Source organism: Leuciscus leuciscus (assembly GCF_965113295.1).
Source record: "Leuciscus leuciscus genome assembly, chromosome: 14".
NCBI classification, from domain to species: Eukaryota; Metazoa; Chordata; class Actinopteri; order Cypriniformes; family Leuciscidae; genus Leuciscus; species Leuciscus leuciscus.
The window spans coordinates 29,465,585-29,492,696 of record NC_138738.1 but is presented as its reverse complement, the minus strand read 5'-3'; the positions used below and the strand labels follow the sequence as shown (position 1 = coordinate 29,492,696).

At 36.8% G+C, this 27,112-nt stretch overlaps 2 protein-coding genes across 4 annotated transcripts in view; both read left to right on the top strand.

Moving 5' to 3' along the window:
* The window catches only part of nck2b (NCK adaptor protein 2b), a 60,972-nt gene extending 43,073 nt beyond the window's left edge, over window positions 1–17,899 (top strand). The window contains exons 3-4 of the mRNA XM_082136968.1: window positions 13,331–14,055; window positions 16,745–17,899. Coding sequence (XP_081993094.1) covers window positions 13,331–14,055; window positions 16,745–16,939 — 920 coding nt within the window. The 3' untranslated portion in view covers window positions 16,940–17,899. The remainder of the gene's footprint in view (window positions 1–13,330; window positions 14,056–16,744) is intronic.
* A 792-nt stretch (window positions 17,900–18,691) lies between these two features.
* Window positions 18,692–23,686, top strand: otos2 (otospiralin 2). Of its 3 annotated transcripts, none has more exons than XM_082137065.1 (4): window positions 18,692–20,068; window positions 20,222–20,291; window positions 22,281–22,298; window positions 23,071–23,686. In XM_082137065.1, exons 2-4 carry the CDS (start codon window positions 20,228–20,230, stop codon window positions 23,253–23,255), a joined length of 267 nt encoding a protein of 88 aa, XP_081993191.1. In that variant the 5' UTR covers window positions 18,692–20,068; window positions 20,222–20,227; the 3' UTR covers window positions 23,256–23,686. The 3 variants fall into 3 exon arrangements, with proteins under 3 accessions (XP_081993191.1, XP_081993192.1, XP_081993190.1); XM_082137066.1 differs by having other exon boundaries at window positions 18,692–20,092; XM_082137064.1 differs by having other exon boundaries at window positions 18,692–20,291; window positions 23,071–23,685.
* Window positions 23,687–27,112: the final 3,426 nt, after the last annotated feature.

Below are 27,112 nucleotides of genomic sequence, written 5' to 3'. Positions count from 1 at the left end.
TTTCACAAAATTAGCATTGAATGGTAGTGTATTTTTCCAGGTAACAATTAGTATCATGAATTATTAATATTATCATCATCATAAATATAATATAACCTTTTTATTTGATATTTTATTTAAATTATTAGATTTTTTAGATATTGAATTGTGTTCATGAGGGCCTGCAGTGGTCCTCTCTTTGATATTATTTCCTTTGTTTTTGCATGTTGGTTGCACCACTTGATGTTTTCAAATATTAATAAGCAGTGTTTTTTTCCCCCTTAGAAATAAAAATACTGCCGGACTGCTTAATTAATTAACATTTTCTTTTCAATGATTTTCTTTTATTAATGATACTTTTTTTCTTCATTATGATAGTTCCATCTCTCTGATATTTCTGAATTATTGCCTGTTTTCATGTGAGAAATTCAAAACCTTCAGAGATGCAGAAATAAAACCTTCAACATCAAGGGTGTGTAAGCAGGAAGCAGTAATTTAAAGGCTTTTGTTGTAAAACCTAATTAGTTTCCCATCTGTTAATCACACAGGGGAGAGAGGTGAACGATCGATCAGCTGTGTCTTGGGGCTTAATGTATGTGTGAGTTTAGAGGAGACTCAATTCTCCTGGCTGTGAAGTGGAGACTAATGTGTCCCAGAATTTCCAGCGCTGATCATACAGTGTTGACTTCGTTTTGACCTCGGGTTTAATGGGTCTAAAGTTGCCGTCAGAGCTTTTATGCTGTTATTTGCAGAATCATGTGTTGATATATCGTGGAGGTTGCTTGCTCGTTTGTTTTTTGTATATAAAAAAAAGTTACATTTTTGGCAAACGTAAAGGCCCTTTCACTTCAAGAGTGGAATGAATAAGATTCAGGCTGAAGGAAATGCAAATTCATGCCTTTTCAGTTGAGGCTGCAGCTCAAACAAACCTTTCAGCTGTCCTGCCATTCTGGATTAATGAAGAGTAAGACGTTTAACACTCTTTATTCAGCAATAATAATAAAAAAGAGAAAGAAACATCTTAAGTTATTTTTGCTTATTGGCATGGCTGAATTGGATCATCGAAGGTCAGCAGCAAAGACATTGGTTATAAAGTGAGATTAAATACATAAAGTATATTTGTGTTATTTAATATATTTCATTCTTGCAGATTTGCCTAATATTTTGAGTTGGCATTTCACTGCTTTTATTCATTTTGAGGAAAACTGAATCTGTTTTTGTGCAAGTGAGACGAGTAAATGCATGCTCAGTCTAGAACTACAATAACCATCATGTTTAGACTGCGCAGACAACGCCTCTGATTTCTCTCAACATTGGGACAGGAGAGGTGTCAGTCAATAAATGGTAAAACAAAGTAACTCTTGTACTTATTTGAAAAAGTAACTCTGGTATTTTGTTGTAAATTTAAAAGTAATGTGTTACTTTACTAGTTATTGAAAAAAGTAATCTGATTATGTAACTCGCGTTCCTTGTCATGCATTACCCCAAAGACTTGGTTTAACCACCTGGGATGAACAAGCTAAAGACAGTTGACATGCAGATGGTAGTAAATGAGCCGTGCGAATGGCAGTTGCATCTTTTCCTCAACGTCCTGTTTAATCTTCACATCAACTGCATGGTTTAAGCAAGCACATGGGTGAATTAAACTGAAATGGAGAGTCTTTTGATTAGTGTTTCAATCTCATCTACACTTATGGTCAAAAGTTTGGAATCATTTAAGATTTTTTTCCCAAAATACTATAAAACATTGTGAAATATTATACAATTAAAGATAGCTGATTTCTATTTGAATATATTTTAACATTTAATCCTGTGATGTCATGGCAGCCATTACTCCAGGCTTTAGTGTCACACGATCGAATATGCTGATTTGGTGAAACATTTATTATTGTTATCAATTTTGAAAACAGTTAATATTTTTATGGAAACCGAGATGCTTTGAAAAAGTTCAAAAGAACAGCATTTATTTGAAATTGAAATCTCTTGTAACATTATTTATAAATGTCTTTACTCTCACTTTTGATCATTTTAATGCATCTCTGCCCAATAAAACATAGTTTTCTTTCTTTTTTTAATCCTACTTAACCCAAACTTTTGAATGGTATAATGTATCATGATTTCAACAAAAATATTAAGCAGCAAAAATTGATAAAAATAGAAGAAAAAGAATATTGACCACCAAATCAGCATATTAGAATGATTTCTGAAGGATCATGTGACACTGAAGACTGGAGAGAATGGCTCCAGTAAAATATATTCAAATAGAAAATAGTTATATATATTACTGTTTTTACTGTATTTTGATCAAATAAATGCTGTCTTAATGAGCATAAGAGACTTATAAATATTAGAAAATAATTGTTTCCAAACTTTTTTTCTAATAGCGTTTTTGTACGTGCATGAAGAATTCAAACAGGCAGGCAGATTTAGCAGCCATCAAGATATCTACACATATAAAGAGAGATGCTTGTTGAGTGCAAAATCATCTCTTTCGGAGACAGACAGAGCAATTAAGGACATCCTCAACTCCATTTTGCTTTCCTGCTGACATCTATTTGTAAGATGTCCACTCACACACAAACTGCACCACCCCTTTCTTGTCAGGGTAAATGGGCCCCAGCTCTATACCCTTTTGACCTTAACCTCTCTAGAACATCCTTTTCTCCCCTCCCTCACTTTCCTTATGAAGATTGTTACATGCTCCTCTTAATTACTGACACATGAATCTCTGCATGGAGTCCAAGACAGGAAATGGGAGGATGGAGGGCAAGAACCTCTGCAGTGAGACTATGCAGCATGTGTCACTGTTTCTTGTATATTTAAGATCATTATTAAATAGCTGTTTTGATGGCTCTTTGTTGGCTCTGGCTTATTTTGGTCATTGGCAGACCATCGCTGGACGAGAACATGAACTGTTTAAAAGTAGAGCTTGCCAGCTTAATAAAATGCCACCTATAGGACTCCATTGTTTGTAGCCTATTTTTTTTTTTTTTATAAAGCTAACTGTAGCACGGTAGAGGTTGTGTGGTGGTGGAAGATCTGGGTTGGTAACTAAAGTTGTGGGTTCAAACCCACACGATATGAACACTGAGATCATCACCATTGTGCCAGTGAGAAAGATGCCTAATCCCAGATAAAGGCCTGTTCACACCAAAAACGATAACTATAATGATAACTATATTAGCGTCCACTCCCCACCATCGGACGGTAATGTTCTGTTTATTTTATGTGGTCTGCCTCATTAAATGCTTGAGCTCTTTAAACTTGATTGGATTTTGATTGTCTATCAATATTTTTTTATCATTCATCAGATCCAAAATACATTCTGAAAGTGGCTCCAGTTTCCAACGATATTTTTCCTCTCATGTTATCGTTATAGCTGCAGTGTGAACTTCGCTTTTCTCATAGAATTAGAATGATTGAAACTTTATAGTAATAGGTATCATTATAGTCATTGTCCTTGGTATAAATAGCTCGTATTAAGAGTATTGTGAGCTACTTTAGGTATAAGCGTCTGTTACATGATATTTACACTGTAAAAAAATGAATTGCAGCACAGTGCCACAGTGCATTAACAGAGCTATTACAGTTTATCGAGAACACAGCAGTTAAAGGGAGTGTAAGCAGTGTCAGTTCACCTGAAAATGAAAATTCTGTTATGATTTAATCACCCTCATGTTGTTCCAAATCTGAATGGCTGACGTTCTTCTGTGGAAAATAAAAGAAGATACTTTTAGAAATGTCTTTTTTTTTTTCTCTGGCACTATACACATTTCAGGGAAAAGGTCTGTGAGACTTTTGAGATTTTGGGGGAATCAGTCAGATTCGTAAATAAACTGTTTTCAGAACCAGATTTTTGAACCAGACAAAAATGAAAATAAATAAATAGCCACACAAGGGTTTGACAGGAAGGTGAGTAAATAATAACAGATTTTTTATTTATTCTATCACTATTCCTTTAAAAAAATACACTGTACACTGAACCACCTCTAATGGCTCTTTTACTTGCCACTGAAAGCGAATCAAAAGCTGTGTCATGACTGTACAGGCAGCCTCAATGCTTGGCCTTGGGTGTCATGTTTTAAAAGCACATCCTCTTTCCCAGTCTATTGGTCTATCGATCTTCTGTGGACAGAGTGAGGACAGCTCTCTCACAGGCTCTTTGTTCTTTCAGTGTGCTTTGATAAATGTGCTCATCCGCTGTCTGTGACTCTGAGTCAGAGACTCTGTGTTTATGGGCTACATAGAGATGTGTGTGCGCGTGCTGGTGTATTGGTGTTTTTCACCCTCTGGGCTCATAATGTCATTTGTGTCTGAGGTCATTCAGGCAATGCTGCTCATGCATACGGCTCCTGCTTTCATCCCTGCTCCTGATTTGCAGTTATCAAGGTTAACCTCCCCTCTCTGCTCATCCATTGTGACAAGGTTACCCTTTCTCTGACAGCTTTCATCTGTCTTTCTCTCCCTATTATTATTCTCTTTTCCTCAGTCTTTTTTCATATCTGTGTATAAAAGAGTTTCTCTCAACGAGGAAAGTCTGTGAGCTGAGACTTGGAAAGAGATGGAAAATCAACAGAGTAGTGAAAATGTCCATGTGGTTCCAAACATGTATGACTGACTTTCTTCTGTGAAAAACAAAAGGAGAAATTTTGAAGAATGTTTATGCAGCCCCTTTCCAATTCAATGACAGCGAAAGGGAATGGACAAAAGGAACAAAACATCACTACAACTATTTAATATAAGTTGTCCATTTGATTAATGAAACACATTCTGAAGCTGTATGATAGAGTTATGTGAGGAACAGACATAAATTGTTTGTAAAGTCAGTTGCTGAAATTATTATTCGTAAATTGTATTGTTGTTGTTGATACTTTATTGATCCCTTACAGGAAATTACATTAGTGTACATTCAAATATGTCATGATGTGTTGCGGCAGGTTTGACCTCAATGATGTTTGGTCACAAGACAATAACCAATTAACTTTGATGTCATTGACATCAAACTGGTCTAACATCTTGATGTCATATTTGAATGTTCATTTAGATCAGTGGTTCTCAACCAGTAGTCCAGAGCCCACAATGGGGCCTTAGCAAACTTCCAATTGTGTCTCAAGTTGACTTAAAATGATTTGCTAAATCTATAAAAATCAAGATATTTCTTATTCTTATTTACCCCTCAAAATGGTTTTATTTATTTAAAGCCTGGATGTATGAGGAAGTCATATTAATAAATAAATAAATATTAAAACACCATATAATGAATATACATTTTTATTTTTCTAGTTATCCCAAGCTCTATAATATTGTGTCTATTTACACCAATGCAAATAGCCTGCCTTGTTAGTGAGCAGATTTAGTCAGAATAAATCCAAGTGAAAACAGATCAGTGATGTGGAGAGTAAGGTGGTTGGCGTTAGCTTTTGATCTGTATTTTTCCAAACTCATTATTCCTCCATTTTCCTATTACATAGCAGCTCGGAGAAAATATTTGAAAAGTGGAAATAAATCCTAACAGGTATATAATAGTGGGAATAAAGTGTTTAATGGATAGAGTTAGGTGTAGTGGAGGGCTTTAGGGATAGGGACAAGTAATGTCCCAATAAGGCAGCATCCATTTATGATTAATAAATATAATCATATACACTGAATTTGTTATTGCATACTGTTTTATAATATACTACTATACACAGGTGCAAATAGTATCTGCCACTATTTGCGCTAAGTATAGATAGCTTCTAACAACAATTTAAACTTGGTTAAAAGAAAATACTGCTATTTGCAATTAGTGCAAAGAAAATACTTTCTGTTGCCATTTACACGTAACATTCAGCTGTTAAAAGTTCTGAAATGTAATTATTTTAATTATAATTATTTTATTCTCTTTTATTTGGACTTTCTTAGTATCTGCAAAATTGCAAGTAAAAAAAAAAAGCTTTAGAAAATCATTACATCAGATAAACCAGTGGAACCTACTGCATTAGTCTACATTGTTGTGGACAATAGGGGCCTTGTGGTCAACATTTTATGTAAAAGAGATAATTAACATTCTGCTAAATAACTCTTTTGTGTTGTTCATAATCATAAAAACAAAATGGGGGTAAATAAATGATGATTTTTTGTTTTTTTTTAACTATTTCTTTAAGATAACTGTTTGCCATTTTGTGTCATACTGCAATTGACCATTAACTTTTTACACAGATTCTATGAAACCCATTCAGGTTTATTACCCATTTATTACTAGCTGAACACATGACAAATGGATTAATTTTAGTGTGTTTAGATAAGCTCTAATCTTTCATGCATATTCTTTATGAAATACTGTGTAGTGTACATTGTCATAAATAACATCAAAGTTAAAAGTATTGTGAAAGCAGACTGCGGTTAATTGTCCCACCCATGTTCTCCTCTGTTGCAAGAGAGGTTTGTGCTTGTCTGCACCCGCATGATTGAACACACATGATTGACAGATGCCTCTTTCACTACACACTGTCTTAACATATGGTGCCAGCTTTGTAGAAAAATATAGAATAATTCATCAGCCACACTGATGCAGTGATGTGTGAGTTGAGAAAACAAGACATTCTGTTCTTTCGAATTTGAATGTATTGTAGCCAATGAAATCACAGAAGGGCCTATGAATGAAAGGCTTGATCATCTTTTTGCATATAAACAGCAGCAGAATGACTCAATCTCCCCAACCAACCCTAAACAGACAGACTAATGTTTGTTACCATGAGTGTTAGAGAACACGCTTGACACTTGGTGTAACTGAAACACCTTGCCTAATTTCCAACTTCAGTCTAGATTAAGTATGTATTTGAGAGTTTTGTCTCACATAAATCAGTGAGACCATAGATGTTTCACACTGGCTTTAACAGGGCTCCAGACTGCAACCTTTTTTTCTTGCCGTTGCAACAAAAAAATACTGCCATTTCTGTTGCATATGAAAAACATCAAACGGCAAATGAAATGAAAACAGAATGAAACCGCTTCATGTTCGAGCTGCAGACAGTTTACCAGCTCTGATATTAGACAGCGCAGCGCTAGCTCAGAACAGGTTTACTCTTGGCCAATCTTGACCGTGCATCACTGTTAGCTGGGAGGTCCAGTGAGGAAGCATTTAAATTTGCCTGCATTATTAAAACATCACTGTGAGATCTAGTGAAAAGATTTAAAATTTGAATTCTCTGTTACAAACCATATCAGATCAAACGGAGCTGACGTGGAAACCAGGATAAATATTGTGCCATGAACGAACAAGTTGTAGAAGGCTTTTCAGTCAACAAATCACCAACATTCACCATGGATTTAATGTAGCAATGCTAACTGTAACCACGGTATTGTGGCAGAAATAGTCAAATGTTTTTACATTAATCATTTCGGAGTTCATACAACCTTTTGAGAGTGAAATTCAAGCAGTTTCCAAGGACATTCTAATGCTTCACACTTTTTCCACAACTTCAAAGCTCTAAATATTATCCAGTTTAAATGTCATTTTTAATGTGGAGACACATTTTTTTTTTTGTGGGGGGGGGGGGGGGGGGGGTTATGTTACTTTTGTTAATAAAAGTTAATTTTATCTGCATCTCAGCTCAAGCTCAGTGCTTTACTGTGAAATGTGCATTTCCAAGAAATAAGCATGTGATATTATTTGTTACTGCACTTATTAATGCAAAATTTTAGTAATTTATTTTTGGTAATTTTATAATTAAATTACCTTTATAATTTAAAATCCCCCCCACCCACATTGCTACCAAATCAGGTACTGGTGCCACCAAATGTTAGTCTGGAGCCCTGCTTTAGTGTGACTTCAAAATCCAGCCGTTAGAGTTGCATCCTGCTGTCCTGAGAAATTGTTTTCATGGAAAAAATATTGACCTTAAAGCCTCTGAACTTCTGTCTTTAGAGGATTCTTTTCTTTTCTTGTCTTTTTTTTTAAGCCAGCACTTTCTCATGTCACAGTATGCTAATAGAGAACATCACTACTTTTATAAAGCATTGGGATCATCATACCTGAGGGGCAAAATGTTTGAGGTTTCTCTTTATAAGTGTGTCCTTTGAGAGATGTCTGCTTCCTTCTGGTTTTGTCATACTTCTCTTCCTGTTTGTTATTGGTGATAAAAAAGGGAAAATTATCTAATATTTATTTAAGAGGCGTATTGACCTTGGCACACAGTCATGATGGACTTCAGGATTTGTTTTATGATCAAATTGGCTGTTTTAGGTTATTATAATATATTTTGTGCTTACCACCACACCACTGCTTATTTTTTTAAGAAATGAAAATGAAAAATGATGTCAAACTACTGTCATGGAATGAAAAATCACACTATCTATTTTCTAAATGCATGTTATTTATCTTATTGTGAATAGGCCTTATCTTAATGGGCCATTTACACTTCACCGTTTTCATCTATGGGGAAAACCTTTAAAATGGAAAACATTTAATCAAAATGTCTTATATTGTACTTCCATAAGTCTTATGTGCTTGGAACGACACGACAGAGTGATGCCAGAACTTTTTTTTTTTGGGTGAACAATCCCTTTAAAGGGGACATATCATGTTAAATGCACTTTTTTAGCCCTTAAATGCATTTTGTTGTATATTTGGAGTGTTTAGAAGTACAGAAAAGATGAAATTATTCTCTTCAGGTGCTTCGTTGATATCTTTATATTCTGTTTTGGTAATATTTTTCAACCGGTTCAGATTTTTCTGTTATCTATGACGTTTTTTGAACTATCACGTCACAGTATTTGCAGCGGAACTGCCAAATAAGGACATTGACTTCCGGCCCAACACTTCGAGCAATCCGCCATTATTATTTCTCGCTGCAATTTTGTAGTCCAAGCTAAAGGATGCAGAAGTTACGAGAGGGTAAGTTAAAATGTTCGGTTGTTGGATGTAGTAACCCACACGCTTCATTACACCGTCTAATTTAGATGAACTGCCGCGCTTGTGACAGGAGCATTATGGGAAGCCAAACAAACCAAAAGTGGGACGAGACAGCGGGGGTTTACAGAGCTCGCGCCGCGCTGACATGTCATCTGCGCGGTTCAATGGTCCGAGCCGCGCGGCCGATTCGTCAGCGCAGCGCGGACGTGTTTCCTAGCGACACCCAATGGGCAGCGCGGCGCGAACAATCCTCACCAGCGCTGCTCTGACCAATTTAAACAGCGCAGCGCAAACCATACATGCAAATAAATGTACAATAAAGAAACCCCTCCTTCCTTACAAATTGGTTCTCTGCTGAAGTTTAGGAGTTTTTCCCTACAGAAGACAAAGAAGAAGACAAGATGAAATGCATACATTTCTTATGTTTATTATCTTTAATAGTGTTAGTAAAGAGTAGTGTTGTGCGTTGATACTTTGAAGAACTGCACATATGTATAGGGGAATTATCACCCTACGTCACACGGCGTCACGCAGGTTCTACTGCGCATGTCGGGACCAAAAGTGGTAAAAAAAATACGCGGAGAACATTCCGAAAATTAAATATAAACTCAAATATATATATAAAATGTTTTAAATCGAGCTATTAGTATTATTCTTAACCGTATCCGTGTAATGATCAGCTGTTAAACGGGTCTTTCTGCAACCACGATGCGCACGCATCCCAGATGTTTACAAACCTATAATTGGTAACTTCAATGACTTTCAATATCGTAGTCGTCTTGAGGAGCACGCCAACCTTCTGGTAATTATATCGGACAGTTTACATGTTCAGGTAATGTATTTTATTATTGTAGTAAGTTTTAAATTCAGCCATCATTTGTAGACTTTAAGCTTTTTATTTAGATTAATTGGAAAGTGTCCCTCCCAATCAACCTGAATACACACACACACAATATATATATATATATATATATATATATATATATATATATATATATATATATATATATATATATATAGTGTGTGTGTGTGTGTGTGTGTGTGTGTGTGTGTGTGTATTCAGGTTGATTGACACACACACACACACACACACACACACACACAATATATATATATATATATATATATATATATATATATATATATATATATATATATATATATATATATATATATATATATATATATTGTGTGTGTGTGTGTGTGTGTGTGTATTCAGGTTGATTGGGAGGGACACTTTTTCCAATTATTCTCAATGGCAAAAAGTGTCCAAATCACACTGAATTCACCCTATAAATCAATATCGCAAAATATTAATAACATAAAATCGATCTTTAGTTTTAACATTTTATTCAAAATTAACAAATGATCGTTTTAATTATGGAATTCAGACATAAAAAGCTTAAAGTCTACAAAATAATGATGGCTGAATGCAAAACTTACTACAGTAATAAAATACATTACCTGAACATGTAAACTGTCCGATATAATTACCAGAAGGTTGGCGTGCTCCTCAAGACGACTACGATATTGAAAGTCATTGAAGTTTCTGCTTTATACAGCTCTTTCCGTAGCCTCTATACATATGTGCAGTTCTTCAAAGTATCGACACACAACACTCTTTACTAACACTATTAAAGATAATAAACATAAGAAATGTATGCATTTCATCTTGTCATTCTTCTTCTTTGTCTTCTGTAGAGAAAAACTCCTAAACTTCAGCAGAGAACCAATTTTTTTGTAAGGAAGGAGGGGTTTCTTTATTGTACATTTATTTGCATGTATGGTTTGCGCTGCGCTGTTTAAATTGGTCAGCGCAGCGCTGGTGAGGATTGTTCGCGCCGCGCTGCCCATTGGGTGTCGCTAGGAAACACGTCCGCGCTGCGCTGACGAATCGGCCGCGCGGCTCGGACCATAGAACCGCGCAGATGACATGTCAGCGCGGCGCGAGCTCTGTAAACCCCCGCTGTCTCGTCCCACTTTTGGTTTGTTTGGCTTCCCATAGAGCATGTTTAACTGAAAGAACGAGCAGAGAGAGAGAGACACGGTCGCGCGCGCGCTCACTCTCTCTCTTCAGAGCCAGGCGAAAGTGTAAACAAGACATCACCGTCTCCAAACTAGACGCTGTCTTGCTCTCTCTCCCTCGGACATATTAATCAAAATAAATCGACACGGTGGTAAAAGGTCGGAAGACCAAAGTTTCATGTGTAAATACAGTACACACCATTGCGATACATCCATATGAAGACGTTGTTCTGCAGGTTCGTCGTCTTCATTTTCATCTCGCTCCGGCTCTGGCTCGAACATGTAAGGCTGGCTGGACAAGTCTTCCGTTGTTGACATTTTGTTAATAACGTGTGTATAAAAGTTTCTGTGCGCTAGATAATCCTATCTCTGCTACCAGACTACAAAAATGGCCGAACGGGGTGGAGTTGAACCGAGTGTCACCGCTACAACCTGGAGAGGGGGCGGGGTATGAAGTGTCTCAATATTATTTAAAGAGACCGCACCAAAACGAGTTGCTTTCAGAAGCACATTAGAAAAGGGGTAGAAAAGGGGCCTGTGGAGCTATAATAATGAGGAATTCAGACCCAAGCATTGCAGTTCCGCTTTATATAGACTACAAATGTATGATTTATATGTAAAAAGGAACAATTTAAAAGCATGATATGTCTCCTTTAAGGGTTTCTTTTCAAGAATTTCATATTTCCATTTAGGCTTTTTATTCATTATGATATCAGGACATTTGTATCAATATGTTTTTTTAATTCCTTGTCATTGATCCATATGTCTCCAAATGGAATATATAATTTCCTTTCCTATAAAGGGTTAAATTACATTTAATATCAGTTCTGAAGGGAAAAAAATCCCTGACATACACAGTTGCTCCAGTCATTAGGAATGCACAATACCAGACACATTCCTCATTTGAATAGAAACGCGCCATGTGTAAATGTAAACCATCATTCTTAGCATCCTTGTCTCACAACACACCCTTAAAAAATACACACATAGTATATCATGCTGCTTTTTGCTCATAAAAAGTAGGCCACCCCCCCTCTCTCCTCAGTTGAGCGGACACATGAACACCTGCACTCTTTCTCTCTCTCTCTCTCTCTCTCCTCCTATTCTTTCGTAGTATATAGAGGAAGTTATTGTCATTTTGTATTCTCTGTAGGTGTGTATTGAGAAAGAGGGAGGTGTTTAGGGTTGGAGGTTGAGTTTGTGTGTTGTTTACTGAGTAGGGAAAGCAATGGTGAGATGAGTGTGTGAAACCGGGTGCATGGATCATCTGCCACAGGAAGGAAACTGCTGGGTACTGATATTTGTGGTTGTGTGTTAATGTGTTGCGCACATGTAAATGTGTATTTCTTTACTATACACAACTGAGTCTATTTTAAGTGATGGGTCAACATGTCTCTTGTTTGGTTTGATTGTTATGTTTATACTCTGATAAGCAGCAACACTGAGATCTGTATCACATCGCACATTTATTTCACTGCCCATTCGCAGTATTCACAATGCCCACATAAGAGGTACGGCTCTGCATAGCAGAAGCATTTGTGCAAGCGTTTCATATTTGAAATTGTATTGCGAGGCTCTGGATCTTTAGAAAAGCATGGTTTAAAGGGATAGTTCACCCAAAAATGAAAATTATCCCATGATTTACTCACCCTCAAGCCATCCTAGGTGTATATGACATTCTTCGACACGACGAATACAATCGAAGTTATAAAAAAATGTCCTGGCTCTTCCAACCCTTTATAATGGCAGTGAATGGCTGTTTCTGTTTTTGAAGTCCATATAATGTTGCAGTATGTCACATTACCTGCGTAAGTTGCACTTTAGACTTAAGTAGAATCCGTATGTTCATTTGGCCGGAAGCTAGATATTTTAATTTATAAAGTTTTAAATATGGATATTTTTCTTACACAAAATGCATCACTTCGCTTCAGAAGGCCTTTATTAACCCCTTGGAGCCATGTGGAGCACTTATATGATGGATAGATGCACTTTTATGGACTTCAAAATAGAAACGGCCATTCACTGCCATTATTAAGCTTTGAAGAGCCAGGACATTTTTTTTATTTAACTCCGATTATATTCGTCTGGTAGAAGAATGTCATATACACCTAGGATGACTTGAGGGTGAGTATAAATCATGGGCTAATTTTCATTTTTTGGTGAACTATCCCTTTATGTTTGCCTGGTTGGGAGCAACAGAAAATGTGATGGATGAGGTTTAAGAATGTAGAAGACACTAAGAGGAAATGTGGCTGGCTGCAGTGATTATATCACATGTATTCTTTCAGCAGGAAATGATTAGTATTGATGAATTTGCAGCGCCAATCAATATCCCTGGCCTTTCTCTTCTACTTCTAATTAGCAGCGCTCAGAGGCTCGAGTTTTACATAATTACTGTGTCTGATGTCTAATACTCATCTCTCTCTTTCTCAGGCCTGGGGAAAACGAAACGCAAAACGAGCACACGGGAAGCCTCTCCAACTCCCAGCACGGATGAGTACTCCTCTAATGGGGGCGGGGCTGAACGAATATACGACTTGAACACTCCAGCCACAGTGAAGTTTGCCTACAACGCGGAACGGGAGGATGAGCTCAGCCTGGTGAAGGGGGTGCGGCTGATGGTGATGGAGAAATGCAGTGACGGCTGGTGGAGGGGCAGCTATAACGGTCAAATGGGCTGGTTCCCCTCCAACTACGTCCAAGTGGAGGAGGAGGTGGAGGACACTTCGGCTGACTTTCCGGATGTCTTCTCCTCACAGACGGGCCTCAGTAACGGTCAGAGTCCCAGAGTCCTTCACACTGTTCAGACGCTCTACCCCTTCAGTTCCGTCACAGAGGAGGAGCTGAACTTTGAGAAGGGCGAGACAATGGAGGTGCTGGAGAAGCCAGAGAACGACCCAGAATGGTGGAGGTGTAAGAACTGCCGTGGGCAGGTGGGTCTGGTGCCAAAGAACTATGTGGTTGTGCTCAACGATGGTCCGTTATCGATGGCCTCGGGCTCCCATTCCCAGCAGAACAGCCTCACGGGGCCCTCCCACACAGGGAAATTTGGCGGAATGGACTGGTACTATGGCAACGTGACACGGCACCAGGCTGAGTGTGCGCTGAACGAGAGGGGGGTGGAGGGAGACTTCCTCGTGCGAGACAGCGAGTCCTCTGTGAGTTGAGTTTTAACTGGATCTAATCAAAATGCAGTGACCAGATAACTGCTGTCAATAGCTGTGAATAGTCACTTGAGTGCTGTGCAGTTATTTGTGTCCATGGTGTCATTTGCAGGGTTATTATCATTATTTAACACTAAAACTATTAAAACATTTTTCTTATGAATATAAATATTAGATGAAAACCCAAGAGCAGAGGTGGAGAAAGTACACAACTTACTTGAGTGAAAGTACAGATACTACTGGTCAAATATTACTCTGTTACAAGTAAAAGTTGTAAAGACCGATCTTTACTTAAGTAAAAGTACAGATGTACTCGTTTGTAAAAGTACTTAACTATCAGAAGTAAAAAGTAAATGTAAGTGCATTGTTTTATTATTGTTGCATTGTTGTATGTAATACTTACAGTACCTTATGCCTTTGAATCTATGCCTGCCTACCTACCCTCATATCAATATCAAATGTATTTCTAGAACACAGTTCCAGTAGTGGGATTGAATGTGAGATTGAATACGTTCACTCAATAACGTCCACAATCGTTTCGGACACTCAAATGGCTGTTCCCTCAAATAGTGCCCTATTTAAAGTTTTTGGGCTTTTAGTATAAAAATTCAATTCAATTCAATTTTATTTGTATAGCGCTTTTCACAATACATATTGTCTCAAAGCAGCTTTACAGAAAGTGCATTTCAGAAATGTACATAGAAAAATACAGTTAGTTAATCGTGTATTAATTTAGGGCATAACATATCGCCGGCGTCGAGTCGTCTCTTCACCAGCGTCGAGTCGTCTCCTCAAAGGCGTCGAGTCGTCTCCTCACGGGCGTCGAGTTGTCTCTTCACAGGCGTCGAGTCGTCTCTTCACAGGCTTCGAGTCGTCTCTGCACGGGTATTGGGGCATCTGAAGTTTCCATGAGAGGCTGGATACAAACTGGAGCTGACGAACTCTATTTACCTCGGGACAAGCGTCCTGAGATAACGACAGAAAAGCAGATGGGAAATAATTAGCGTAGCTGCTGTTCATAATATTAATGCATTCGATCTGATTCAACTGTAGTATAAAAGGTAAGTATTATGTGAATGCTTGGCTAAAGAGATGCGTCTTTAATCTAGTTTTAAACTGGGACATCGAATCTGAGCCTCTAAAAATATCAGGAAGGCCATTCCAGAGTTTAGGAGCTAAATGTGAAAACGCCCTCCCTCCTTTAGTGTTCTTAGATATCCTAGGAATGACCAGAAGCCTCGAATTTAGTGATCTTAAAGAGCGCGATGGATTGTAGGGCGAAATATGTTAGCCTTACTGTTATCTATAAGCTAGTGTGCTCCAAAACAATGACAAAATTCGCATTTAGAAGACCAAACCCAACGATGAAAATGAAAATCGGGTTGACGTCAGAATCTAACATCAGTCGGGTTCTGATGTCATTCTGATGTTGGGTTCTGATGTCAATACGACGTTGGATGTTTACGTCAATCTGATGTCAGGTTCTGACGTCAACCCGACTTTCATTTCCAACCAAAATGCAACCCCTGACTGACGTTCCTCTACTCAAAGACCTTGACAGACATGTAGTGGAGTAAAAAGTACGATAATGTAGTGGTTAAAGTAAAAAGTTTACAGAAAAAATAATACTCAAGTAAAGTACAGATACTCAAAAAGTGTACCTAAGTACAGTACTCAAAAAGTGTACCTAAGTACAGTACTCAAGTAAATGTACTTTGTTACTGTCCACCTCTACCCAAAAGCATTTATAACTTGTTTTTGGGATCTACTAGAATACGTTTTCATGCTTGAATGTTAAAAAAACACTTTTCTTTCACATATTTTACTTTGTTGCAGCACCTCTCTTCCCAGTCTGTCAGTAACGCTCTGTTTAGTTCTGGTCTCTATGAAGCCCCTCCTTCCGAAAAGCACAATGTGCTCTGATTGGTTGACTGGATCAGTGTGTTGTGATCGATCAACCGCTTCAAGAGTGTTTGGGAAATGTCACGCCAGATCCGGGGTGGAAAAAAACCTTCTACTAACACAACTCAACCAGGCCTCGTCACCAATATTATGCGTATGCCTTGGTGGGGAATTATTTAATTACGCAGATAAATTTTGCCGTTAATAGTGTTGCCATAGAAACGTATAATTCTTAGTCAGAGGACATGAACAGCTCAGATTAAAAACACCCAGGTTGTCATTTAGTAATTATGATAATTACAATATGTTGTGAAAGCATCATGTGTGTCAAGGTAAAAAAGTCTCTTAAAATATGAGATAATTTGACTTTATGACTAGGCGAGGTTAGTTCAGGTTGTAAAATGTCATGTGATGCGACTCTCTAAAAACTTTAATTGATGTTTGTAAAAAAAACACACAAAAAAAAACATTTTAGTTAAAATAAATGATTGTAGTGTGAACATTCAGGTCTTTAATGTGTAAATAAAATGTTATTTTTACATTACCATTTTCAACAAGTTTATGAGCTCTAAAATGTCAAGTTTTTCAAAACCAGCAGAGTACATTTTTAAAAGCTTGACATTTAAAGTAAATTTCTTTTATCGTGGACACATACAGAATGTCACTGAAATGAAAGTGCTTGTCAATCTAGAGCAGTTGTTTTCAAACTCGAAATCTAAGGCTTATGGCGCCATCTGTAGGCTGAAGCTCGCTAATGAATATTTTGTTTCTTTCTCTCTAGCCAAGTGATTTCTCAGTGTCTCTGAAAGCAGTGGGGAAGAACAAACACTTCAAGGTGCAGTTGTCGAATGGAGTTTATTGTATCGGTCAACGCCGCTTCAATTCTATGGATGAACTGTTAGAGCACTACAAGAAAGCTCCCATTTTCACTAGCGAACATGGAGAAAAGCTTTACCTGATCAAACCCCTCCAGTGACCTTCCACACACAAATGAGCCTTACAACCAGACCAGATCTGACCTCACACTGAGCCAAGTGATCTGCAACTCCTACCTAACGCTCATTTCTCACCAGCAAACAGGGGACTTGCCGAACACCGACCCACTGGAAAATCACAGGAATTAACTTTACTGTTGATTTAGAGTAATGATGCGACGTATGCTTTCTGTCCCTGTGTCTCCATGTTACTTTAACTGATGATCTTTTCACCTGGAGTGGTTCACGAAAATGAATATCGCCTTTTCCAAGTGATAATGTAAGCACTTGCCCATTGCCTTTTGATCGACAGCTCAATTTCTGTTCACACAACATGATAGCCAACAGATGTGGCCTTCATCTGATACAGCCTGAGACTATTTTGGCAGCACAATATTCAAGGTTGTCACGGGACAAGTGCAAAGATACAGACACAGAGGAATTACAGGAAACTGTATGTACATAAGAGTTGCCAAAGAGAGAGTTGGTGACGGGTACTAGTCGCCTCCTGCTGGATGAACTGAGAAATGCCAACAGGAGGGTCTTTATAAGATGAATGTTTTGTAGATGCTTAACCAAATGTGCCACCTTCACATTCAAGCACCGCTAATTTGATATATATATAAGAGAACTATATCCACCTCATTCAGATTCACACATCTGTATCAATGTTAAAGTGTTGGCATAGACCTTATTACAGCAAAACTGTTAGTTTCCATTTCGAAAGGGCACCATTCAACGAGAATGGTTTGGTCTATTTACAAATGAGTTTGTTCTTCATTTACTTTCCAAACTTTTATAAAAATATGGTACGTCTGAATGTTACTGAGCATTGTTATTTAAACTGTTTATTTAAGGAAAGAAAAAAGCTGCAGAGAAGGACAGTGTAGTCCGTTCCACATCCATGATAGCTGTGCAAAAAGTTTAAATACTGTTGTTTAATTAAACACTTTGCAAGAGTATTAACAAAGCTGTGTGATTTTTATGGGTTCTTGGTTGTATACACTAGTACCATTGAACAGTTTGGGGTCAGTATAAGATCTTTTTTACTGTTTTAAAAGAAGTCTCATGCTCACCAATGCTGCATTTATTTGATCAAAAATACAGTAAAAACAGAACAACTGCAAAATATTATTACAATTGATATACATATATATATATATATATATATATATATATACACACACATAGCCTACACACACACACTTTTTTTTTTAAATGTAATTTATTCCTATGATGGAATAGAAAAATTTTCAGCAGCCATTCCAGTCTTCAATGGTGCTCTTTTGGAGCTCAAGATCATTTCTTATTATTAAAGGTGCATTAAGCAACTTTTCATGTTAAAAATACCCGTTTTTTAACCCATACATGCTTAAACAATTGCCTGATGGGCTGAATGAGCCCTTCTCTGATCACTGAGATTGTCTCTATAATCCTGTAAAGTAAAATAAATAAGAGGGATTCGGGCCGGAATTTTAGACTGGGCGTGACGTCATGCGCGTTCACGCTCACCTGGCTATGTCTGGCAGGTTTGTGTATTCGCCGCCATTCTCCGTAGAAGATGGATTCTAAGAGACCGGCTTGTAGTTCATTTCAAACACCAACGCAAACTCCACGTAAGATAAAAAAAAGAAAACTTTTGTCCGTGAGCGTGCACACTTCTGGCTGCAGTTTCGCTTGCCGCCAGAGGGGGCATAGTTCTGCAAAAACTCAGAGACTTGCGCAATGCACCTTTAATAATGATGAAAACAGTGGTTCTGCTTAATATTTTCATGGACACTCACTGTGATTACTGATTTTTATTTATTTTTTCCTCAAGATTATTTGATTAATTTAAAGTTCACACGAACAACATTTAAATCTTACTGTCCTTTTTGATACGGGTTGTACCACTGCGGAGTAGCCCAGTAATACCTGCGTGACTCTTCATAGACATAAACAGAGAGAAATAGATCCGGCTATGTTCTTCCTTAAGATGCATGCAGTTCTGTTTATTAACCGCTATGCACCAAAAGTTACGGACTGCAGCTTTAAAAGAGCATGTGGAATAAAAGAAAGTTCTTGGGGTTCGTGACCATAGACATAGGCCTATGATGTCTATGTTTGTGACGCTTGAATTTGAAAGTCAAGTCGAGAAAGTGTGTTGCATTGTGGGACACTCCAGTCTGTGCAATGTTCTCTGTTGTAGAAGGCCATCCAGTTACATCTGCTATAGGCCTACATACTGAATATTATGTGCATATTGTGCAATACTACTGTAATTGCAGTATTACTAGTAGCATAATTGAGCGTAGCCTCCAAAGAAGTCTTTGTATTTAGACATACTGGTCACTGGAGGGCGCTGAAATATTATATCATTGTAGAGCCATATAATATAACAGGTTTATCTTGGCAACTTTTTGGAATGATCTGAATTCATTGTTTTGTCTGCCATCAAATTATCCACATGTTGAAAACTTTAGAAACATGCAGAATATTTTCTTTACTTTATTTTTATTAAGTAATTACTGTTTTATGTCAGTTATAACACACACTGCCTCTTTCATTTACTTTGCGTATACCCAATGGTAGAGAACCTATAACTTATAGTTTGAGTCTGCTTCGAAGTCCAGAGGTTTGTGGAAGCTTGTTTCCGCCACTGAATAAAAAATAAAAAAGGAGATTGTGACTTTTTGTCGTACAATCCTGACTTTTTCTCTCAACTGTGAGTTTATATCTCACAATTCAGTGAAAAAAAAGGGAGAATTACAAGTTAGAAAATTGCAATTGCATGAAATAAAATCAGAATTGTGTGATACAAACTCGCATTTGTTTCATAGTTCTTTTGAACTATGACATATACAGACAACTGCAGTATTCTAAAAAGGAGAGGTGGAAACCCAGAGAAAAGCTTCTAGAATTTTTGGACCGCAAGGCCGCTACTTGAACAAGGGATTCTTTCAGCTGTGGAGAAATGTGTGAGAATCCCCTGCAAACAAAGAGCTATAGTGAACGAGCAAAGAAATGAATGGTATGACATATGAAGGGTCCATGTGAAAGGTAAACAAGACAGCTCCAGCCCTGACTTGGGGTTCTACTTAAAGGTCTGGGCTCCATGACACCACAGTTGGATCCAGGAACAGCTGCTGCAGGTAATCTTAGGCAGACACACTGATGTAAGAATCCTTTCTGTGGTTCCTTTAATGCAATCATTTTTTCCTGTTTTATGTTAGAATCTCTTTGAAGTTTGAAAATAGAAAATTGACTGTAGAGCCTTATATTGTGTGTTGCCATGCTACTTTCAGGTGACCATGTTTCGTCTGTATTTCTCATTCTTCCTTTGTGTGGTGTGGCTTGGACTGCTCTCTTTCACAGGTAGGAAAACCTGACACTGATTATGTACACTACCATTCAAAAGTTTGGGGTCATTGTGATAAAAAAAATGTGCTCACCAATATTGCATTTATTTGACAAAAACCCAGTGGAAACAGTACAATTGTGAAATATTTCATTTTAAAATATATTTTTATTTCAAAATATAATTTATTCCTGTGATGGCAAAGCAGACTTTTCTGCATCATTAGTCTTCAGTTTCACATGATCCTTCAGAAATCATTCTAATGTGGTGATTTGCTGCTCAAGAAACATTTCTGATAACCATCAATGTTAAAAACATCTGCTTGCGGTCTTAGTCTTGCTTTGGAAACTGTGACACCGTTTTCCCCCCCAGTATTCTTTGACGAATAGACTGCTCAAAAGGACATTCATTTGAAATAGAATAACAACGTTTTTCCTGTCACTTTTGAACAGTTTAATACATTCTTACTGAACATTCTTACATTCTTGCCACAGTTATTAATTTCTTTTAAATCCTTTGAATAGTAGTGTATAGGGAGAAAAAAAAGTCTGCATAAATCTTCACCTATTCATCATAAATCTGAAGAAAACATGGCTCTTGTATGTCTGCAGTGTGCATTGACATTTTGTTGAGAAATTTTAGTATCACTTTCTATGAAGCCTGTATCATATTTACTGTATAACGCACCAAAAGAATCGTACGCCTATTGGTCGTAGAACAATTCTACCACCAATGGTCTCTACGATCAACCTAGGCTTACGATGCTTTTGGAAAAAGTCAGTAATATTGCTAAATATTAGGTATCCCCAACTAAGCAAGCCAAAAGGCAACAGAGGCAAGGAACTCCATCGGAAACAGAAATGGAGAAAAGAGAAAAAAAGAGTGCCAGTTCTCCTCTGGCCAAATGAACGTGTAAATCAGTTTTAATGCATTATAGTACTTAAATGTTATAACCAAAAAAAAATCATCTTTTTTTTTTTTTTAAACTGTATGTGCACCTGCAGTGTATTTACCCAAGAAAGGACTTAATATGGGTTAGGTTTAGGGTTACTGCCTAGTTATTATAGTTGTACACAGTGCATGCAGAACAGGACTGTAAAATAAAGTGCTGTAAGTATTGTAATGTATTATAACTGTTGTTACAATTGTTCATGAAATTATTCATATTATAAGAGATCTAACATATTATACGACATATAATAAGACATTGTGTTTTCATTATGCAAGAAGAATACCATTATAATGCATTCAAATATTTAATAGAAAGTGTTTCTGAAATTTTGTTTTAGCACTCAAGTTGGAGCCTTTATACTTATTTCAATATTTTTCTCATGTGAATCTGTTGTGAGCTAGACAAGAATGGCAAAATTGCGTAAATGACATAACAACAGCTAAAGGATATCAGGTTTGACGTACTTGTTTAGCTGAAATATGCTGGCTTTGTCAAACATGCTGAAACCCCTGAAAGAACATTGGCAGAACATTGAGATTGAAAACAGACAAAAGCTCATCTGTTCCTCCCAAACATGGGACTGCTTTCCGAATCAGACAGCTCTGCTTCTTTTTACCTGAGAGTGAGTGTGTGCCCGAGTTTACCAGTCGGCTGCTGTGAACATTGAAGCTGTGACAGACAAGGATAACAGATGAATGGGAGCTTATAAATAATGTGAAATTCTTGCCATTAAATCAAGACCTTGAGAAGCTCTCAAGGTATTTGCACCATATATGCATGAACTGAAATTTAGTCAAACCTTGTTTGTTCTTTTCTTCAGATTTACTAAAAACGGGGCATCATTGGAATGATTAGTCTTAAATTAAGATCAGTGCATTGATTTAAGTCACATTGCTGTCTGCTCTCCTACCAGATGTGTCAGCAGTCAGCCACATTCTATTATTGCTTCACAAATACACATTCCCTTCGATTTCTTGCCTTAAAAAAGTTGTTAATATATTCTTTTTGATATATATAAATATGTTCAATGTCCCTCTGTTTGTTTGCCTTACAGGGGCAGAGGAAAACCAAGGTGAGTTTTAAGTCAGTTTATAAACTATTTCATTTGTAACCTGTACTGTGAGGTGCAGTGGGTACTAAAATATGACAATTCGGGAAAAAAGTATGAAAAATGTATAGAATTATAAAATAAGCCATATCATTTCTGCAAAAAGAAATGTGAAATAGCTTGTTTATATTAAAAATAATATTTTTTAATGTAAAATAAAGGCACCCAAAATCCAGGGTCCATATTTCTTCTTTTTTATTATTTTTATAAATCACTTGTGTACATATTGGAGTAGAAATGGTAGTAGATCCATATTTCACAAATGAATCCCAGTGTGCATCACTTTGCACATCTTTCACAGCAAAGCCATTCCTTCCACTTATGAAGAGCAATTAATTGGTATTCTGAATCATCTTTTTCTGCCAATTAAACAGTGAATGTTTAAACCCAAGGCTTTTTATTCCACCGCTACTGAAAATCTAGTGAACTCATTGAAAGATTTTTTGTATGTGTGATAATTATAATGGCCTAAATGAATTTGCAGCGTTTTGAATATTATTACAAATTAGATCCAATTAACTCAGAATAAGCCTTTTGTCATCGCACATTATAGCCTCGTGATTCAGGACCCATCACAGTGCATGCAAACAGATATTTAGGAAAGTGCTGTGATGTTTTCTGAAAGTTGAAAGGCCTTTTGCCCTGTGCACCCGATAGTAAACCATTGATGTTCTGTATAAGGATCTGTTCTTGTATCGCTCTTGTTGACCTCTTTACCTTCTCTCTTGGCTCACAGCTGAATCAAGGGAAAAAAGGAATGTGCCTAACTGGGCAATGACTTCTTCGGACTTTTTTGGCTGGATTGAAGAGCTGCGTTCTCATGCTGGTTATGACAAGATCGAGGAATTGGCCAGAACTTTCTGGGCTCACTTTCCTTCTGCCAGCCGCCTGGGTTACGACCCTCCCGCTCCAGAAGAATAACGCCATCTGAATCTGAGTGTGTGCTATCGAGACCATTTGCCCCTTTCATTATGGCACGGCTCTTGGAAAAGGAGACAAACAGCCTTTATTATTCAGCTAGACTTGATTTGAGCCAGGGCAAGATACCCTGAGAAAGTTTTTTTAATATTTTTTTTATATGTTGCATAAAACCTGTTATGTAACAGCATCCAAATCAAGTAAAAGTGTTCTGTTCACAAACTGTTTATTTATTTATTATTGCTTGGAAAAAATAGATATTTGTCCTGGTTCTTCTTTAAGGTCCGTTATTTAAAATCCTTGAACAACTGGTACAAGCAATCAAACCACTCCGAACCCAAACATCATCCACACTGTGGTATTTTCCCCTATGATGCTATTTTAAAGGGTCCTAATTTTGTTTTGGAGGACTCCTACAATAGGTTTACATGCATCCCAGGTCAAAAAACACAATTTCCTCATAATATACTGTACAGTATTGCAACATCACCTCTTTTCTAAATGTCTAAAACGGTTCAATAAAGGATCCGGTCTATCTAAACCCTTCCTTACCGAGAGCTTTGCTCTGATTGGTCAGATGGCCCAGTCTGTTGTGATTGGGTTACCGTTTAACTATGTGTAGGAAATGAAAACCCATATCTGAATTTCAGCTCCAGAGGATTCCTAAGCACTTGTATACACAGTGATACAAATAGCGTCGGTTCTCCCGTATCAATTAGACCTTGAGTCCTCATCCTCTAGAAGTGCATGCAAAGTGGATTTTTCTTTTTGCAGCACAGAAAACAGCTTCTTCTCAACATGTCAACAACACACACCAAACTCTTCCAGGCCTCAGCTACAACTACAGTGTTTGAGGGCGGTTCAAAATAGACATATTTACCATATACCATGGTATGTCATTGTATTCTAAGGCTGTCATTGTGCAAATATGTTACCAACCTACGTAGGTTCATGCAGGACTTAAGACTGGAATTAGTGATGCCTCGTTTCAGGCAGTTCAGACTTGCTTTTTTCTTTTGGGAGACAATAACTCAATTTATCGTGCACTTTAAAAAATGTTTACATTCACAAACATCTATATATACACATACTGTACATGTACAGCTATATTACACAAAAGGCAATATCCCAAAAAGCATAATAGGGGCACTTTAAAATACATGTACACTGCATTTGTTCTTGCTGTGAATTAAATGTAAATGTGTGCTTCACAGAGAAAAAGCAGCAGGGCAAATATCCATTATTCAGCAGCACAACAGAGCAGGCAGGTGTTCTGTTATCAGGTGGGAATGCAGTCCAGGTGTTAAGAGATGACCCTCTGAACAAGGGTCATCTCCCTCAGGACAAGTACACGCAGGAACATGTTCTTATAATAACTCCAGTATACTATGGATAGTATCAGTATAAGCTTTTACACAAATACAAGGAAATGTAAACTCTTATATCATGAAAAACACATTTTCAGTGTTTTTCTTTATTAGTAAAATGTTCTTTTAGCTTGTTTGGATATTAATACTTAATATCAAAACATTTGACAGTAAGGTTCAATAGTTGGCAGCATTTAGTGCATTCAGCAGTTAGTGCATGATGAATAAACAATGAACAACATCACTCTAAAAAAAAATTACATCCCCAAGTCAAAAATTTCAAGTGACCGATAACATCTAAATTTTTCAATTAGTCTGACGTATTATTTCTCATTGAGCCAATGTTAACAGACTATTGCAACAAGAATTTCACTTGGGCCAATTGAACAATTTAGATGTTATCGGTCACTTGAAATTTTTTATTTGGGAGGGTTAGAATTTTTTTACAGTGATTTTATTACAACATTTGGATCTAGACTAATGTTTTACAGCATTTATTAATCTAATGTTACATTTTTTTATTAATATTTTAAACATTAATGTTAATTTATACATTTTAAATGTAAAAAATGCACGTAGTAGTATATAAATTAAAATGAAATGTTTTGTTCCTCGTTATTTCGTTATTGTAAGACTTATTGTAAAATGTTACCGGCTCTGATGCTTCCAAGTTGGGCACATGTCTCTTCTGCTCACCAAGACTGTATTTATTTGGTTAAAAATACAGTAAAAACAGTAATATTGTGAAATATTATTACAAAAGAATGTTTTTTTTGTTTGAATTTATTTATATAAATGTCGTTCCTGTGATGGCAAATCTGAATTCTCAGCATCATTACTCCAGTCTTCAGTGTCACATGATCCTTCAGAACTCATTTTATTATGCTGATTTGCTGTTGCTCAAGAATCATTTGGGTTACACTTTATTTTGATGGTCCACTTTAGTCATTCTACTAACTATAAGTAACTTTGCAACTACCTAACTCTCATTAGAGTATCAATCGACTGTTATTAGACTGTTAGGTTAGGTGTTAGGGTTCGGGTTAGTTGCATAGTTACTTGAATGTCTGTTAGAGGAGCATCAAAATAAAGTGTTAGCAGATATTAAGCAGACAGTCTACTAATACACTAATTGCTGCTAGTTTACATAGTTGCAAAGTTACTTATAGTTAGTAGAAGTGGACCATCGAAAAAAAGTGTTACCAGCATTTCTTAATATACTGTATATACTGTATATAAAAAAAAATCCAAATTATTCCAAACTTTTGACCGGAAGTGTATATTTTGCACTAATTAAGATCAGAAAATCTGATTCTTTAACTCTCACTTAGACATCATAATTTGATAAAGGATGAAAATCTACCTGAGTTCCACTAAATTATATTAAATGGCTAACATTTGGTGTATTGTGCTACATGAGAACTCTGGTTCTGACTCTGTCAAGAGTTGGTTCTGCTTTGCAGGTTCCCACGCATAAACATATAACCAGGAAGCTACTGCGGAACATTTGTGAAATAGCCATAAGCCTGATGTCCTACAGCGTGCAGGGACTTCAAAGCTGTGGCAGGAAATTGAGTTAGAAAGAAAAAGATGATGTTTATTGCATCTGAAGAAACATCTGTCTCCCTCCCAAGTTGTCTTGATGCTTTTGCCCCTAAATGTACCCCCTAAAAAAAAACAGGAAAGTAAAATGAGCATAAAATAGGATTACTAGACTGACAGCATAACATAAATATTCAATAGCCGGTTTGCCGTAACTGGGCAATTTAGAAAACGTTGATTGCTGAATATTCCTGTTAGATATGAATAAATAATACTGTTTACTGCTCACTGCTCATGCTAATCATTTTAACAGCAAGAAGACTAACTTGATGATTAAAATCCTCAGTTACACTATGGTTAAACTTTATTTTAAGGTGTCATTATACAGTGTAATTATATATTTAAGTACTGAGTAATTCTAATTAACTACATTACTATAAGGTTAGGATTAGGATTTGTTTGAGGGTTAGTTGCATGTAATTATGCATAATGTACTGTTATTACTATGGTAAGTATGTAACATAATATTATGTACATGTAAGGACACTGTAAAATAAAGTGTTATCCACTTTATTAGGTTACACTTTATTTTAAGGTGTCCTTGTTACAGTGTAATTATATATTTAAGTACTGAATAATATTAAGCAACATACTAACCTTTGATTTTAATAACGTATTAGTAAATGTTGAAATTAATATTTTCTAAGATTAATAAATGCTGAAGAAGTGTCATTCTTAGTTCATGTTAACCAAGGTATAACTATTGTTAACTAATGAACCTTATTGTAAAGTGTTGCCAAAATTTTGTTTACTTAAAAACTCGAGACCTCGAATTAACCGGTACACGCAATAAAACATGCACACTGTGGTATTTGTAGAGGTAGGGGGCTTTCTGCTGGCTTCCTGCAGACATTCCTCCACAAGAGCTAACAGGTCGCCTGTAGGAATGTT